The 18239-nt window shown below is 35.1% G+C and overlaps 1 protein-coding gene across 2 annotated transcripts in view; it reads left to right on the forward strand.

Moving 5' to 3' along the window:
* Window positions 1-18239, forward strand: part of sei (potassium voltage-gated channel seizure) — a 72052-nt gene that overhangs the window by 11700 nt on the left and 42113 nt on the right. Inside the window, exon 5 of one of the 2 annotated variants that reach the window (XM_073988629.1) lies at window positions 8630-8650. The exons of the other annotated variant lie outside the window; for it this stretch is intronic. Within the exon in view, the coding sequence (XP_073844730.1) occupies window positions 8630-8650 (21 nt within the window). The remainder of the gene's footprint in view (window positions 1-8629; window positions 8651-18239) is intronic. 2 annotated transcript variants of the gene reach the window in all.

Genomic DNA, 18239 nt, shown 5'->3' on the forward strand with positions numbered 1-18239 from the left:
TATTTTAATTTCAAGAAAGAAGAAAGTTATAGCCGACCCATTCTCATGTATTTGCTGTTTTTTTTTTCTGTTATCAAATAAGAGGATTAAAAGGGGCACCAGAAGACAATTGAAGGGTGTTTGAATGATTTTCAATATAGAAATGCTGATTGAAAATATGAGCACGTGATTCAGTCTCGAAGATTTCAACAAGTTTTACGATATGGGTACTTTTTTAGGTAATATTTCGAATCATTTTGGTTGTAATTCAAGAATTCTACACCATTTTCATATGTAATTCGAATAATTTCAGTTGTAATTCGAAGCATTTCACTTGTAATTTGAGAATTCCAATTGAATTTCGAATTATTTCATTTGTAATTTGAAAATTTCATTTGGAATTCGAATTATTTCTTTTGTAATTTCAGAATTCCATTTGATATTCGAATTATTTCATTTGTAATTTGAATTTTTTCATTTGTAATTCGAATTATTTCATTTGTAATTCGAATTGTTCCATTTGTAATTTGAATTTTCTTCATTTGAAATTCCAAACGAAAAAATTCGATTTACAAATAGAAAAATTTAAATTACAAATGGAAAAATTCGAATTACAAATTAAATAATTCGAATTACAAACGAAAAAATCAAATTACAAATCAAATAATTCGAATATCAAATGGAATTCTCAAATTACAAGTGAAATAATTCGAAATTCAATTCTCAAATTACAAGTGAAATGTTTCGAATTTCAAATGAAATAATCAAATTACAACTGAAATTCTTCGAATTATATTTGAAAATGGTGTATATATAATTTGTAACATTTTATTTGTAATTCGGGAATTCCGTTTTTAATTCGAAACATTTCAATTGTAATTTGAACTATTCCATTTGTAATGTACATGTGTATTTCGAATTATTCCATTTGTAATCGAAAAAAAACTAAATATAAAACCAATGAAACCATTTTTTTTTCGAATTACAAGCAGAACAATTCGTATTACAAATGAAATAATTCGAATTACAAATGAAATAATACGAATTACAAATAGAATAATTCGAATTTCAAATGGAATAATTCGAAATACAAATGCAATAATTCGAATTACAAATGGAATTATAGAATAACAATTGAATAGTTTCGAATTACTAATGAAATAATCGAATTACTAATGAAATGTTACGAATTACGATTGGAATGTTTCGAATTACATCTGAAAATGGTGTAGTGGGTTCAAATGTTTCAAAAAATTTACCATGCAATTTTCAATTCAAATTTATTGAGTCTTTTCCTTTTTCAACATCATTGTGAGTTTCAATGTATTTTGACAGCGATTTTTTTAGTCAGCTGGGCTTACTGCCCGGCCATATATACACAAGATAGATGTTTTTGATATTATGATGGCTTGTGTCTGACACTCTAACAATAATAGCTCTGTTCCCACACCTTTTTCACTGGTAAAAGTTGCAAAAGAGCGAACTGTAAAAAATTGCCACCACATCCAAATACGAGTATGAAAAATGACAGAAAAAAAAACTTGAAGAAATGTCAAAGTAAGCGTATCAGCCAATAAGAATCCAGCAATTATGTTAAAATTTTTTGCTCGCCCAAATTCGCGATGTTAAAAATTTATAAAGAGAAATCTATTCTTCGCCATTTTTGTTTTAAGAGAAGTGAACATTTGGGTATGAAACGTTTCTTTGCAAAAAAATATCCAAAAGTGGTGAAAATTTTAGAAACTTTTTAGTTCTGGAACACGATTGTTATATCAAAGTGTTGTTAGAAAAACCCCAGTAAAAATTAAGTCATTTAACTACGGGATGTCCCCAACTTTGGGACACCGTATTGTATACCCTATTTGGTTTGGTATACCATTTATGTTTTATGCAAATCATTGAATTTATTTTTTCCTTTTCCCAAGTAGAAGTACCTATAGAAAAGATTCCATTAGTCAACGAGTTGTGTATTATCGTAGAAAAAACATTAGCCTATGAAATTATATAGTTTTTATAAGAGGTAATTTAATTTTTTTGTTTTCTTTTATAAAACAATCTGGACCCCTTTAGTAAATATCCTTCATCACACCCTTCAATTGTATAAAGCCTCCTCCAATCACAGTATTTGAAGCACATAAATGGGTATTTTGTTTATTATTATTTTTTTGTGAAAGTTGAAATACAAAAACATTTTCAACTTCCTTGGTCCGATTCTAAATAAAAAACAGAGTATAAAATAAAAAACAAAAAACAAGGAAAATCGGACACTGTCAAGCCTACGTAAGTGAAAACAAAAATGAAAATACAAGCGTTATATACTATAAATAACAACAAAAAAATATATATATTTACTTTTTGGAAACCTTAATCAATAATATATTGGCTTTAAACGACTTTAAACCTTTTCATGACGTTTCGAATAATTTGAAGTAATATTAAAATCAAACTTAAAAACAGAACCTTGCTAAAGTGCAACATTCAATTGGAGCTACTTGTAAAACGTTTCTGAACACACCTCAGTCACAGTTTCTAATCATGGATTTTTATTTATTTCGATTGATTTGAGTTTCGTTATTGTTTTGAACATTTGACAGGGAACTAACTGGCACCCACCCACCCCCGTTACTAAACTGGAAACAGCGAAGACTTAACATAAATTGTTTTACACTATAAGTTTCTAATTAAACATATACATATATATACATACAGACATAGCTAGATAAACAAAACATTAGTTTAAACACACATATTATCATACAACAATGAAAACATACATACATACAAAACTAACAAAAATATAATTAATATTAATAATTAATGTGTTTAAAGCCAAGCGTTGTGTTAAATTTTTTAAATTATTGTTGTTGCTGCATACGATTTTTTTCTTTAGAATTTGGTAATTTTTATTGTTTTTATTTTAAAATAATTAATTTTACAATTGTTAGTGGAATGAACGTGGATACGGTGTTTAATAATTAAAACACATAAAATACATCTTCCAAATATGAAATAGGAAAGGCACACCTGGTGAACATAATCACTAGATATCAATTATGATGATGGGAGGAGACTGACTAGATTTTATAGCGGACACTTCGATTTTACATTTTAGAGGATGGTCCCTATTTGTCGTATTTTCAATTTTATTTAGACTTATATTTTGACGGATTTTCGAAGTAGATCCGATAAGTAAGCAATCGTCCGGACGATTAAAAATGTTTATGTTCACATGTAGAGAAATTTTGCCAATCCCACGGCGGCCGGTTCTATACACCAGATTGACTCGGAGGAATCTTCGACTTGGGGCCGCCACCTCAACAATTACCTGTAGAGATATTTTGCCAATCCCACGGCGGCCGGTTCTATACACCAGATTGATTCGGAGGAATCTTCGACTTGGGGCCGCCACCTCAACAATTACCTGTTTGTGTTCGTGTATTTTTTCACCAATGAAATGACAATTGTCCCTGAATGCCTGCCCCGAGCTCCTTTGGTCCGTGCCGAGATAGAGATCCGCATCCACCAGGTGTCATAGGGTTGTGTAGTTCCGGAACGAACTAGTTCCAAGGAAATATTCCGGCTAAGGAACTATTGACACTATATCCACCTCTTGCGTTTACATAGTTCCTTTAGTTCATATAGTTCCTTCGTTTTTCTGGTTCCTTCAATTTAACGCCTACGTCATCTTACGTTGTTGCTGTTTGTTCGCTGCAATTTATTTATTTTTATGTCAATTCATCCACCAAACCATGAAAACATTTCGGTCTCGGAACTATTTGGAACGAAGGAAACAAAAAGAGGGACGAAAGAGAAAAATTCGTTGAACTATTTCGATCTCGGAACTATTTGGAATGAAAAGAACGATGAAAGAGAAAAATTCGTTGAACCATTTCGGTCTCGGAACTATTTGGAATGAAAGAAACGATAAAAGAGAAAGGTTCGTTGAACTATATCGGTCTCGGAACTATTTGGAACTATGGAACTATATTAAGGAACTAGTTCCTTTTGGGAAAAGGAACTAGAAAGATCGATCCGCTCCGGGAACTAGATTGCCCAACTCTACAGATGTCAGCATCAATGAGATGTAATGTAGGGTGTACTTCCGAGGGTTCTCTGGCCTTAGTCACATCCAGGATTATTGCGATAGGTATATTGCTGCTTGCTGCACCAGAACATCTCCCAGCGTATCTCCAACTTCCTCCTCCGATTCTTCATCGTCGTCGGAATACGAAACGCCCCCACAGTCTCTCCAACCACAACAAACACAGCATATTACACCACAAATTCCTGCAATTACAACGGTCTCCGCAATAAGGTCAGGTAAATTGGGGATTTCTTTCTTTCTTTATAGAGAAGGTGCAGTCTTCGCATTGGCAGACGTACTTGAAAAGTACAAGACCGATATTACTGCCATACAGAAAATACGCTGGAAAGGCGTCACAACAACACCTAAAGGTGACGCACTGTATTATAGCTGCCATGACGTAAAGCATGAGTTTGGTTGTGGATTCGTAGTTAGTCGGAGACTAAAACATCTGGTATCCAGCTTCACCCCAGTGAATGAAAGACTTGCTGCAATTCGAATAAAAGCCAAATTCTTACACATCAGCTTTATTTGCGCTCATGCTCTCACTGAAGAAAAGGACGAACAGACCAAAGATATATTTTACGAGCGCTTAGAATCATTCTAGGCGATTTTAATGCCAAAATTGGAAAGGAGAATATCGTTGGCCCAACAGTCGGGAGATTCAGTCTCCACAGTGAAACATCTGACAACACGAAAGTTAGACATCGGTAAGCTGCAATCACAACAGATATCCACAGCATATTCCACTCAACTAGCCCAATTGCTTAATCAAAGCACTCCTCATCCCGAAACGTCTTTTCCGCAGGAAAAAGAGAGAGATGGAAAAGCGGGAGTGTGAAAAAATCGAGATGTACAGGAGCCAGAATGAAGTCCGAAAATTCTACCAAAGAGTCAAGCATCAAACTGATGGCTTTGGTACAGGCACATCCTCCTGTAGAGACCAGCAAGGTAATTTGGTAACTGATATAGATAGTGTACTCAGGATATGGAAAGAACATTTTTCAAATATGTTGGTATCCAATAGCAGCGAAGATACCACCGTCCCAATCCCAGAAGATGGTACTGGACAGGGGTGCCAAGTTGGTGGTTTTCCCGCTACTTGTGGTGATTTTTGACGTACAAAAACCACTGTTTTACCAGGAATGTCAACTGTTTTAAGGTAAAAATCGCTACAGACCTATGGTGCGTATGTGACTGTAGCAATTTTTACCTCGGAACAGTTGGCATCCCTGGTACTGAATGTATACCGCCCAGCCAAGATGAGGTAAAGACAGCAATAAATCGGCTGAAGAATAATAAGGCAGCAGGGGCCGATGGCTTACTAGCCGAGCTGCTCAAAACCGGAGGCGACACGCTGATAAGGTGTATTCATCAGCTAGTTAGCACCATCTGGCTGGAAGAACGAGTACCCGACGATGGAACCTGAGTATCCTGTGCCCCGTCCACAAGAAGGGAGATAAGACTGTATGCTCTAACTATAGGGGCATAAGTCTACTCCCTATTGCCTACAAGATCGTGTCAGGGATATCGTGCGAACGACTAAAGCCTATGGTGAACGAGATAATTGGACCATACCAATGCGGCTTTAGACCTGAAGTCCACCATTCACCAGATATTTACCCTGCGGCAAATCCTGGAGAAGACCCAAGAGATGCAGATCAACACCTACCACCTTTTTGTCGATTATAAAGCAGCATTCGACAGTCCCCTCCGATCAAAGGTATTCCACGCAATGTCTGAATTTGGTATCCCTGCAAAGCTCATCCGGCTTTGTAAAATGATTTTAACTGACACGAGGTCCTCAGTTAAAATAGGAAAGAACCTCTCCGAAGAGTTTGGTACCAAAAGAGGTTTCAGGCAAGGAGACAGCCTTTCGTGTGATCTCTACAACATCCTGCTGGAAAAGTTTATACGAGAAGCAAACGTCAAAAGAAGTGGCACAATCTACACCAATAGTCACATGTTACTTGCTTCTGCTGATGATATAGACATCATGGGCCGATCAGTAAAAGAAGTAACTGATACCTTTATAAAGGTCGAAGGAGAATCTGCTAAAGTGGGTCTGGCGGTAAACGGTGAGAAGACCAAGTTGATGGTGTCGACGCGCATTGAGTCCATTGCGTCCATTGAGCTCGGACCGACTGTGGAAGTTGGTTCCTATAATATTGAGGTAGTAAAAGACTTTGTCTACCTCGGCACCTCCGTAAACACAACAAACGACATCAGTTGTGAAATAAAAAGAAGAGTTGTATTGGCTAACAGATGCTACTTTGGTTTAAGTAAGCAGTTTAAAAACAAAGCCACATCTCGTCAAACAAAAATAACGCTCTACAAAGCACTGATACTACCCGTGCTGATGTATGGCTCCGAAGCCTGGGTACATGCGCAAGCAGACATGGCAGTGCTTGGTGTCGTATAAATACGGACCGCTTGGCGGTGCACGCAGAATTGGCAGGCCAAGGAATAGATGGCGCAAACAAGTGGATGATGAGATGAAAAGGCGCGGTATTCCAGAGTGCGAAGCAACAAATAGAGAGGAATGGAGATCTTGTCTTAGTTCGGCCTATGGAACAAATGTTCTGTAATGGGCCAGCTAAGTAAGTAAGTAAAATGACATAAGAATTAAAACTTTTGCATTAACACTTATTCGAATCGAACTTTAAATTTCTTTGTATAAGTTGCACCGATAGCAAATGTTTTGGACTCTCATGAAGTACATCTTGTACTGCTTCCGTAAATAACTTCATATTGGTATATCCAGCGATTATGTTCCTTATCATTTTCTTAAAGATTAAATAAAAAATGTCCTATGACAGAAGCAATAGATATACATACATGTTATAAGTTGTTTTTGATTTGAGTTCAATATTCTTTGTGAGAGAGGTAAAGTTTTTGGAATGGTCATCTTCTGTGAGATCTTGTGAGAACAAACAATTTGTCAGCCCCATCACGAACATTCATGCGGAATTCAATTGACGCGGAATAGATTTTTCTCGAGAAAACATTCCTCCAATCACGAATAATTTGCGGAAAATCTTTTAATTACCAAAAGGAACGATTATTTAGGCGGATATACTTCCAGAAGATGGACCAGTAAAAATCTTTTAAAAAGCGATTTCCAGTCCACAGAGGCTTCTAAAAGCTGAACTACAAAATCCTCAAAATACGTGAACGTAAAATACCCTTTCCAACGTGTTCGGTTCGAAACCTATACCAAAAAATTTACTCATGTCAACAATATTGTTGTAATAAGAACTATCCAAAATAAACTTTAAAATGTATGGGACCTTTTAGCGTGTTCCATGCTGTCCTTAAGCCCAAAAATTTGGACTTTTGTGGGGGAGGTACCGGAATGGAGTGGACCATCCATCCATTTGCCATCTACAAAGTTTGACCAAATCTTGCGCCATTTCGGTTGGTGGCCGTAGAGTTTTTACAGTTTTATGGTAATCATTTCAGAAAGTGTGGACTCGCCCTCCAAATTATACGGTCGTAAACGGGGCCTCGAGGACTATCTGCTGTAAAAAAAATTTCAAAACGATCAGCGATTTTTTCCTTTGTTTTCTTGTCGAATATATCTATTGCTATGTACATGGAGATTAAACTAGAACCGCGAAGTTTATTTATTATTTGAATTTTGTTGTTACGTATTCTGGAAAAAATAGTTTTCAAATTGTTTTTGCAGGCAAATGATAAATAAAACGGGTCAACCAACATATTTTTTGCATGTTTGTGTTTCTCTATTGATTTACTTCACATAATTCTTAAATCTAAACTATCAAATCTTAAAAAAATGTAAACAATCAATATTTACGTTAGGCCTGGTAGTAAAATTCCGATTTTACTCGTTTTTTCTTTCATTCACTCCTTTCTTTCACAGTAGACGAACGAAAAAAAAATCAAAATTGTAGAAAGTATTAGATTCTTCCTGTTTCAGCATTTTGTTTAACGTTTTAGCCTCTTAAAGAATTTCAGTTTTTAAATTAACATTCAGCACTACAATTGTTGTTTTATTAAAACATTATTGACAATAAAAACTAGACAGAAAAACATTTCACAATGAAGTGGAAAACTGTAATGAAGGTGTCGAAATTCACTTAGGATCCATCCATGCCTTTATAAAAGGTTTAGATTGCGAAAAGTGACTTTTGACCCATTCAATTGTAGTTCCTTTCAACTGACAAGTCCTTACCATACACACAAACAATAATACATTCCAAAAACCTAGCACACACACTATTACACTTTTGCAAACCAACAAGCGAAATTGGCAGATATTATTTCAGTTTATTTTCAAAACAAAAAACATTAAAACAAAACAGAAATTCAGAATTAGGAGCCGCCTTTTTAAACAAAACAAAACATTCAGCTTTTTTATACTTTCTTCTTCTATTTCTCTACAAAACACCCACCCTTCTTTCTCATTCTCATAATCGTACAAATTCTCTTTAATTTATTGTACAAAAATCTTAATAACAACAAAAAAAATCAAAAAACAATCTCTTTTTAAACTGTTATAATTCCGAATTTAATGTTGTTTTTATTAACAAACATATTTTACAGCTTGGCTTGGATAATGAAGAGGTATTAAAAGCCAGTTTCTACATTTCTTTAAACAAAAAAACCCAAAGCAACCAAAAAAAACAAAAACAACTTTAACTTTAATATTCCACAACATACACGATTTTTGTTTTTAAGTTTTTCAATATTTTCTACTACTTTGCATAAAGAATTTTGTGAATATTCGTATAAAAAAATTGTTTATTTATCCAATTTGTCAATCAGTCAGTCAGTCAGTCGGTCAAACAGACAGGGTACTAGGTATTATAGTTTAAAACTATCAAGCTTAAAACGCGTCAGTCACATTGTCCAAAAACGTTTAGAACGCATTGAAAGTTTTCTTTATTGACAAAGACAATCAATCCGCCCATCCATCCCTACCAAAAACAACTACAACAACAACAACTTGTAAGTATTTTAGACATCTCTGGCCAAGAATTTGTATTGCCTGTAAATACAAAAACAAATATTAACCTTTATCTCTCTCTCTGTTTTGACAAAAAATACTGCACCTCTCTCTCTGTCTCTCAAGTTCAAATGCAACAAAATTCAAAATTCTAAAAAAGAAGCACTTCATAATTGTTTTGAAACTAATTTTAAATGAAAAACAAAGTTATTGAATTCAAATGAACCAATGGCCGATCGACCTTCCACCGCCCTTCCTTCTTTCTAATGAAAATACACACTGCTTTCTTACGTTTGCAAAAAGTCTACAAAACAATTTAGTGTAGGATCTGCTGTAAGCCAAGTGTACCAAGTGACTGATTACCACCTCTACCTATGTACCTACATAACTACTTACAGAATAATGATGTACATCTTACAGTTTATTTATTTAGTTTGGTATTTTTTTCTTAATAAGATTTTATTTTGATTTTTAGATGTTGTTACATTAGAGATCCCTTTCCCCGAATAATCCCATCCAAAATACATTAGAGTTGTATAGTTCATGAACGAACTAGTTCAATTGAACGATTCATTGAAAAGAGCGTATGAACTAGATCAGTCGATATAGTTCATTATAGTTCACTGAACTATAATCAGAGTCGGTGACCGTACGATCAACGAACGATTCACAATCTAGTTCAACATGTCGTTCACATATACATAAAGTGACGGCGTCGTCTATGTTAAGGGATGCCTTCGTAATGTGATCAGTTTGTTTATGTTTTGGATCAAGGTACATGGAATAGCTTTCCGAAAATGAAGATTTCTACAAAAACATACGAGACAGAACATATTACAATAAGTCGAATCCATTACCTATTGAATCTGCCTTTTTGGATAGAAAAAAGGGGGAAAAATAAAAAGAAACACACACTCACAAAGCTTTTTTGCAATGACAATTTCTACACACACACAACATACGATTTTTTGCCAGCAACCTAAATGAAAGATGTTTTTTCTAAAATTAATTAATCTTTCTTTAAGAATACAATAAAACTATGCAAATGTACTATTTTTGTTATGGAGTAGTTAAATTAAATTAGTATTTTGTTAGTTTGTATTGGTGTATGTATGCGTTTTCATCAAACGACCGATTAAGAGCCGGTGAACGATTTTGATCCGAATGATTGAACTGGACAGTGAACTATGAACTAGATTACTGACCTAGTTCAGTTTAATGAGCTGAGCTATTGAACTAGATCTTTCAAATGAACTAGATTGTACAACTCTAAAATACATACACAGTTTAGTTTGAGCGGTGACTATTCACCATTGTATTGGAAAATTGTCTAAAACTTGAATATGCTGCACTAGAATTTCAGATGTTGCTTGCATGCGAGAGCGGTACCAAAATTGCCAATGCAGGCAATTGACGTGACTGCTTTCGTAGAATTAACGAAATAACTACATTTTTAACAAGGACATCAGAGTGTCTCAAAATGAATGGATAAAAAACAACAGGAAAAAAGACATTAGGGTCATGACTTTTTCATACATATATCATATCAATTAAAAATGGTTTGTGGGTGACCTTTTTTAATATTTAAATAGAATAAAAGTTATTTTTGTCATTCACTCTCGCAACTGAAAATGATTTTTGAGAAAAAAGTCAAAAAATCATAACCCTTATTATTACATGTTTCAAAAGGACAATGACCCTAAAAATGTGGGTTTCCTTCAACAAATTCCAAAATCGCAATCAGTGGGTCTGTTCAGTAACTTCTTAACAACTGTACTCATTGTTTAGTTTACAACAATTTTGTTTGAAAAAGTTACAACTTTTCAATCGATAAAAGTTACAGAATTCTTACGCAGGTCATAACACCAGAATTTTGTCCCTACAGTAGTTGTATTTATAGATGACCAATTATTCTGGGTTTTATGATCCCGTGTGTACGGTGGATTTGTCACTATAAGTACTATAACTGCCATAAAAACAAATTAATATCCTCCTGAGGATCTTAAATACTGATTTAGTTATATTTTGTTTAAAAATGTCGAGATTTTTTTACACAGTTCCACAAGGGTTCTTCAGTGCATACTTATTTTTTGTTTGTTTACATTTATGAAGTTTATATGGCACGGTGATGCAGTGATAAGCATGCTCGCTTTGCGCTCTTAATGTTGCGGGTTTGATTCCCAGGCCAGGCCACATCACATTTTTATAATGAAAATTAATGTAGGCGACAATTTAAACTAAGAGGTAGTTTACACTATCTATCAATGTCATATGACACGAAATAAAAACATTCCATATCTACCCACGCAGGCAATATGGAGACGTAATTTTATTAAATTTTTGCTGGTGTGGACGCACAAAGTAAATGGCGTAAGGAAAATCCCCAATATTGCACATATTAGCGACTATATAATGATGGAAAATGTCATGTCATATGACATTTACATATAGTGTAAACTACCCCTAAGAATAGTTCTTTGAATTCATATGTACATTGAAAAAATAATAATAAATAAAAAATTACTGCATTTAAACATCAGACAGAATAATGTCTTATATTAGTACAAAGTTGTATACGTCTTAAATGAATTTAAACAATCGATCGTGTCTGCATAGGCGATAGAAAGTACCTGCCCACGCGATAGTCGTACGCCGTAAGGATTGTTTGTGTAAACAATAAATAATCGCATTTCCATCTTTTTCGCTGACACTAAGTTGTTATTCAGGACAATCAAAGCAGAACTACAATAGCTGTGTTCTTTTACTTACCTGAGGTTAACATTTTGACTATTTGTTACTATTTTTAACCTGCAAAGCGTTCCTTAACCCCGAAAAGTGGCAAAACTGGAAGCAATTTTCAAGAGAGTGAGAGGGGAGAGAGAGCGAAAATGGCTTTCTCTTCTACCACAGGCTACCAGCAAAATTTCTGCAGGTAAAAAATGGCAGAACTGATTTTTCGACTTTTGTTTCACGATTATTTCACAATGAAGAAGAAAATGGACGAAAAACAGAAGAAAAAGTCGACCGCTGACAAAACTAAATAAAAAACTGTGAAATAAAAGACGAAAATTGATTTTTTATGTTTCTTTTTGACATTGCTGCCAGATCTACCATTTTTCCGTTCCTTTACTTTACTGGTAAAAATGTTCATGAGAGAGCAATTTTGAGCAATTTGGACACTTTTCTCTTTTACCACTCTTACCATTAAAAAAGTAAAGGAACAAAGCTAATATGTTTGTTATTGTAAAATTGTAAAGTGTCGTTCTGGTGAGTCGATTGCGATTGCTTTTTGTAGATGGAGTGAGTAACTCACTTCCAAATGCTTACAGCATGAGGAGGCATTGTGACTCACAAGAGAGCCCATGTGCTCTAAGTGAGCGTAAATTTCTTATCGCTCACAGCCTGTGTAGATGCTAACACGTTGTGAACAACAACAAATTTACGCTCATTGAGAGCACAAGAGAGACCCAAAAATGTTCTCTGCCTCACTCTGGCTTACAGGGTGGGATTTCAATGAGTAAAATTGTGTGTGTGCGGAGAGCGTAAGGCTTACTGAGAGCAAAAGTGCACACATTGCCTGAAATATTTCAAAAGAACTGTTGACTACTTTTTTAATGCAGCTAGCTTATGAATTCATATCCGATGCTGCGATTTTTTTTCGCTTTGCTACGCTTACAGCTCAAAAAAGCGAACAATGACAGCAAACTAAGCGAACGAAAGTAGAGTTGGGCAGTATCGGAACCACCTAGTTCCACCACCAAAAAACTATATTTTTATGTAACCGAATACTATGTTTATATTTACGAAATCCATTCGATTTCATCTGTCAATTCCATTGCGTATACGTCAAATGAAAACTCATCTGAAATCGATTGGATTTCATTTGACGTTTGAGCAATGGAATTGACAGTTGAAATCAAGTGGATTTCGTAAATGTAAACATAGTATAAGGTCGGAATTATGAAAACGCGTAAAAACACAAATGAAAGGGGGAAGTATTTAGAAGGACAGAAAAACGAACATAGTATCGGTGTCGGAACTAGATTTGCCCAACGGCAATCTTAAGCAATGCAAATGTAATGACTACTCAAATACGCAATAAAAGAGAATCAGCACTTGCAGACCTCTGGTTTATTCTTCGAAACATTATGTGTGTCTGGTCTTGCTAGAAGAAATTTCTCTAGCAAAAATTTGCAAGTTCTCAATGAAAAACTGCAAAGAGTGCTAACAGACAACAACAACTTGTACAAAACAGACTTTTGGGTAACCAGATAGACCTATTAACATGCCGACTCATTTTGGAACACACTATTAGGGTTCACAGTCGAAGTTCTCTATAAAGTATCTGCCGGACACGGAGAATTACTACGTTATAGTGAAAATTCGTTACAAAGAGACTATTGTGTGGAAATACATACGCATATGGGCCATTATTATATATGTTCTTTTACCATCTGACGAATTTGAAAACGCAAAATAAACCAATTTGGAGGCATTAAAAATATAATTTTTACATTCAAAGATAATACCAAAAAGTTCCCCCTTGGAATTCAATCATCACTTTTAACTTTAAGTTAACCGGAACGCTATAAATCTGTTCGGTAAACCAAACTATAACAAAAGAAGACTTGTAATAATGGGGGTATATGTACGTTTCGTAAAACGATTCGATATAGAGACGTTAGTTAAAATATTATTTCAAATATTTTCTCCGTTTTACTAGAAGTCCATATCCATTCACTTTAATGCACTCTGTATACGAAAGTCCCGCTCCTTTTGTCTTGTAAATATTAGAAATCTTTGTTATCTGAGCTATAGGGAATCTAATTTGGTCATTAGCAAGGACAATGTGATTTGCAGTAAAAGGAAATCAAAGTAAATGCAATACCTTTGAGGCACATCAACAAATATCACAATAAAGAAAAGCAAAAAAAACTCGAATGGAAAATGTTTAAAAACGCAACTCGAAAACACCTCAGTTTTGATCATGTAATATAGTAAGTACATAAGTAGTAGAATTCCACCCAAGAGGTAATAATCGATAGGTCGATAGAACTAAAACTATTTTTATGGGTTTATAAATCCAGAAAATGCAAGAATCAACACAGTTTTACTACGATAACAATTTTTCCTTTATGATACGAAGTGAACTAGACAACTTTGACTTTTTTTGGAAAGTTTCACAGTTTTAAGCCTAACAAGGCGTTTACACCAGACAGTTTGTCTTCAAATACAACTCTGATTTACTATCACATACATACATTTGTCGGCTGTCTCCCAGCTGTCCCTCAGTTTCTCACAGACAGTATGGTTAACAAATTTTTGAAATTTTTTGTAAAAAAGTTTGAGATAATAATTGAAATGTGTTGAAAACAAAAGAACATGAACAAAAACAAAGTTTGTGAACGGAAAACAAAAGGAAATCGATGATTTTCATTCATAATTTTACAACTGTTTTTTGCAGTTGTCGGGACGCCTACGTCACAGACGCAAGTTGTGGGATTTTGACAATCAATACATGAAGTCCACTGTCCTGTCATTTGTAAACGCAGTGTAAGCTTACCCAGGACAGTTTGACATACGACCATGTGTTGGGTTGTTTAAAGTGACTTGAAAAAATCACTTTACAAAAAAATGGAATTTACTTGTGAACATTATCGTTCGATAATTTTTCACAACTTTCGACGTGGATAATCGATAAATCACCATCTTATGGCACTATGAAAAACTGCTTTAATGGTTAATTCAATCGTACCGACACTCGCCAAATTCGGACGTTGTGCCAGAAAAAATAAAGCCGTGTGTGAACGGATAATGCCAGATCGCCATGTTATATACCGTGAGATAGAGACACCCTTGGGCATTTTTTCCACCAACTAATGTTTGATATTGCATGAACACCTGGCCACAAAAATGGATTTTTCTCGCTAGATCCAGCAAAATTGGTCAATCGCTCAAAAAAAGGATCTTGTGGATTGGTGCAAAAAAATTGTGAATAAAAATAATCGCGGTGTTTCAAACGACCTTTATAAGATCGTCACAGACGACTAATCTTGGATCTATGCATAGGAGCCCACAACAAAACAGGAATCGACCGTTCGGGTCTTAGACGGCGGGCCAAATCCAACGAAAGTTGTTCTTGGAAGAAGACCTTCTAAGCAAATGGTCGACTGTTTCTTCGGCAAAACTGACCGTGTGGCGACTATACGCCTTGAGAAATGTAGGAGGGTTAATTCTGTTAATTTGTTTGCCTGATGTCTCCTGAGAAATTCGAAAAACCAACAAGAGAAGACGAATCGTTCTGCATCATGACAATGCGAGCTCTCATACATCGATTTAAACCAGCGCCTGTTTGACCAGACAAAACGTGGAATTGATGAATCATGCGTCGTACAGCCCTGGGGATCGAATGACTTCCAGCATATCAAGAAAACAAGTAAGAACGGCGTTAAGTTCGGTCGGGCCGAACTTGTTATACCCTCCACCACAAGTTGTATTGAAGTTAAATGGAATAATTAGTTTCCTTTCGTATATGAAGAAGACTTGATACTAAATTTCAGCAATTTCGGTAAAACAATGTGAGGCACCATTCTATGGGGGCTATTTCAAAACGTCGATCTATACCGACAAATTTCTGACGCAAAGTTTTTAGGCTCAAAGAAGACTAAATACCAAATTTCGTATATTTCGGTAAGAGAAACTTAAAAAATATCGAAAATCAAGAAGTACGCTTCTATGGGACGTTGACCTATACTGATAATACTCTTCTGGAATATTTTATAACTCTTGGAAGACGAAATAACGAATTTCAGCCATTTCGGTTGGATATTGACGTCACAATCCTCAGTATTACGAAAATCGGAAGGTACCTTTCTATGGGGGCTATATCGAAACGTGGACCTATACCGACGAATTTTAGTCAGAAATGGGGCAGTATGAAAGCGGACCTGTACAGAGTACAGACATATTTCTGGCGAACAGTTTTACATCACATTGAAGACTAAATACCAAATTTCAGCCATTTTGGTGGAATATTGAAGACACAACCTTCAAAATACGATAAATCGGGAGGTACCTTTCCATGGGGGCTATATGAAGGCGTGGACCTATACCGACAAATTTAAAGGGGAAGTTTGAGTACCCCCACGAAGTCTAAATACCAAATTTCAGCCATTTCGGTGGAATATTGAGGCCACAACGTTCAAAATCGGGAGGTGCCGTTCTATGGGGGCTATATGAAGTTGTGGACCGATACCGACAAAATTCTGGGGGAAAGTTTTATACCCCTAAAGAAGACTACGTACCAATTTGGTAGGATAATGAAGCTAAAACCTTCAAAATACCGAAAATCGGGAGGTGCCGTTATATGGGGGCTATATGAAGGTGTGGACGGATACCGACAAAATTCTGGGGGAAAGTTTTGTACCCCTAAAGAAGACTACGTACCAAATTTCAGCCATTTTGGTAGGATAATGAAGTTGAAACCTTAAAAATACCGAAAATCGGGAGGTACCGTTCTATGGGGGCTATATCAAAACGTGGACCGATATATCCCATTTTCAATACCAACCATCCTGCAAGTAATAAAAACTTCTGTACCAAATTTTGACTCTCTATCTTTAAAATTTGCGAGCTGTATCTTGATTTCAACAGACAGACAGACGGACGGACGGACAGACGGACATGGTCAAATCGACATAGAATTTTATGCTGATCAATAATATATGGTGGAGGGTATAAAAAGGGCGTGGTCAGCGATTTTCGTCGCCATAAGATGCTGTAAAAGCGTTCAAAAACCATTTTTTGGAGGTGTCTCAATAAGCCACTGCAAACAACCCAACAACACATGGTCGTTTGTCAAATTGTCCTAAGTACGCTTGGGCTAAAAACTGTCAAACTTTCCAAAAAAATATCAAATGACGCCTGGCGATACTGCGTGTTGCCTAGGCCAGAAAGTTTTCTAGTGCCCCTCGCATGAAAAACAGATAATAAAAATTAATAGATTCTTGCATTTCTGGAACAGTCTTGTAATTACGAAAAATTGTCATTAATTATTCATATGAAGGTATTATTCAGATTTTTTTTAGGTTCCAGACAGGGAGCGATATACTTAAGTGAGTCTGATAACATCCTCAAAATCAGATGTAGACAACGAATGACTCTCTCACCCTCGTTTGCTTTTTTTCAAGGTTTCCTTCAAAATTGTTGGCTTAATTTAAATTCCACAAAATAAAAAATTTGAACTATTTGTGAAATATCTCTTAATTAGGTAGACAACATGTGCTGGCAAAACGAATTTTTAAGTTATTCGTTGTCTGTATAATCTTTTATTAGTCTATAAATCCCTTTATAGGTATATAATTGTCATTAAAAATTTCAGAATACATATTCATTCATTTGAATATTGAAAACGTCTATATAGTGCCAAACATAACTTGAAAGATATTGCATTTATAAACAAGTTACCTTCAAAATTGTATTTTAAAAAAAATACAGGTCAGGAGAAAAACATTTCTTAGCTAAGCATGATTTTTAATAATTATTACTTAGAAATTATAGATTTTTCTTAAATATTTTAGAAAACAACTCCACATTCGAAGAGATATTAATCGACTAATATGGATATGTTCCCCACAAGACAAAATTATATAATTGTTTTATTATTTTGTTCTTATTTACACGCCCCTTCCATTCAATGTTTCCGTTGAGTCATTAAGGCCATCGAATATTTGTCTATTGGAACACAATGATGTATTTGTTAAAGTTTTGTTACAATTTCTTCGTTGATTCAAATTCGAATTGTTCAAATTATAACCCGGAAGTGGGTTATAATTTTTACATTTTTTTACTTGAAAAGTATGTTCGGGAACGCACATTATACGTTACAATCTGCTCTTATATGACAATAATATAAGATCGATGAAAATGCTTATGTCTCTTATTCCAACCAGCCCACCAAAAATTTGGTAGTAACCCATTACCGTGTGATGTAAACAAGCTGCTTTCTGCATTACCGTCACGGTGCTCTTGAAGCAAGTTTAAATGGAAGGTTATTACACCTGGGAAGTTTTTGCGGATTCTGAAACTACAATGTTCATAGATGAGAAAAATCAAGAAACAAAAAAAATCGCCGGAGCGCTTTTTAAATAAATCGCGATTGAAGTCGGCATTTTTTGGGTTTTTTAGGTTTTCACGATGTTGCTTGGA

This window comes from Musca autumnalis, unplaced genomic scaffold (assembly GCF_047663935.1).
Source record: "Musca autumnalis isolate F117 unplaced genomic scaffold, ASM4766393v1 scaffold_5, whole genome shotgun sequence".
In the NCBI taxonomy this organism is placed as follows: Eukaryota; Metazoa; Arthropoda; class Insecta; order Diptera; family Muscidae; genus Musca; species Musca autumnalis.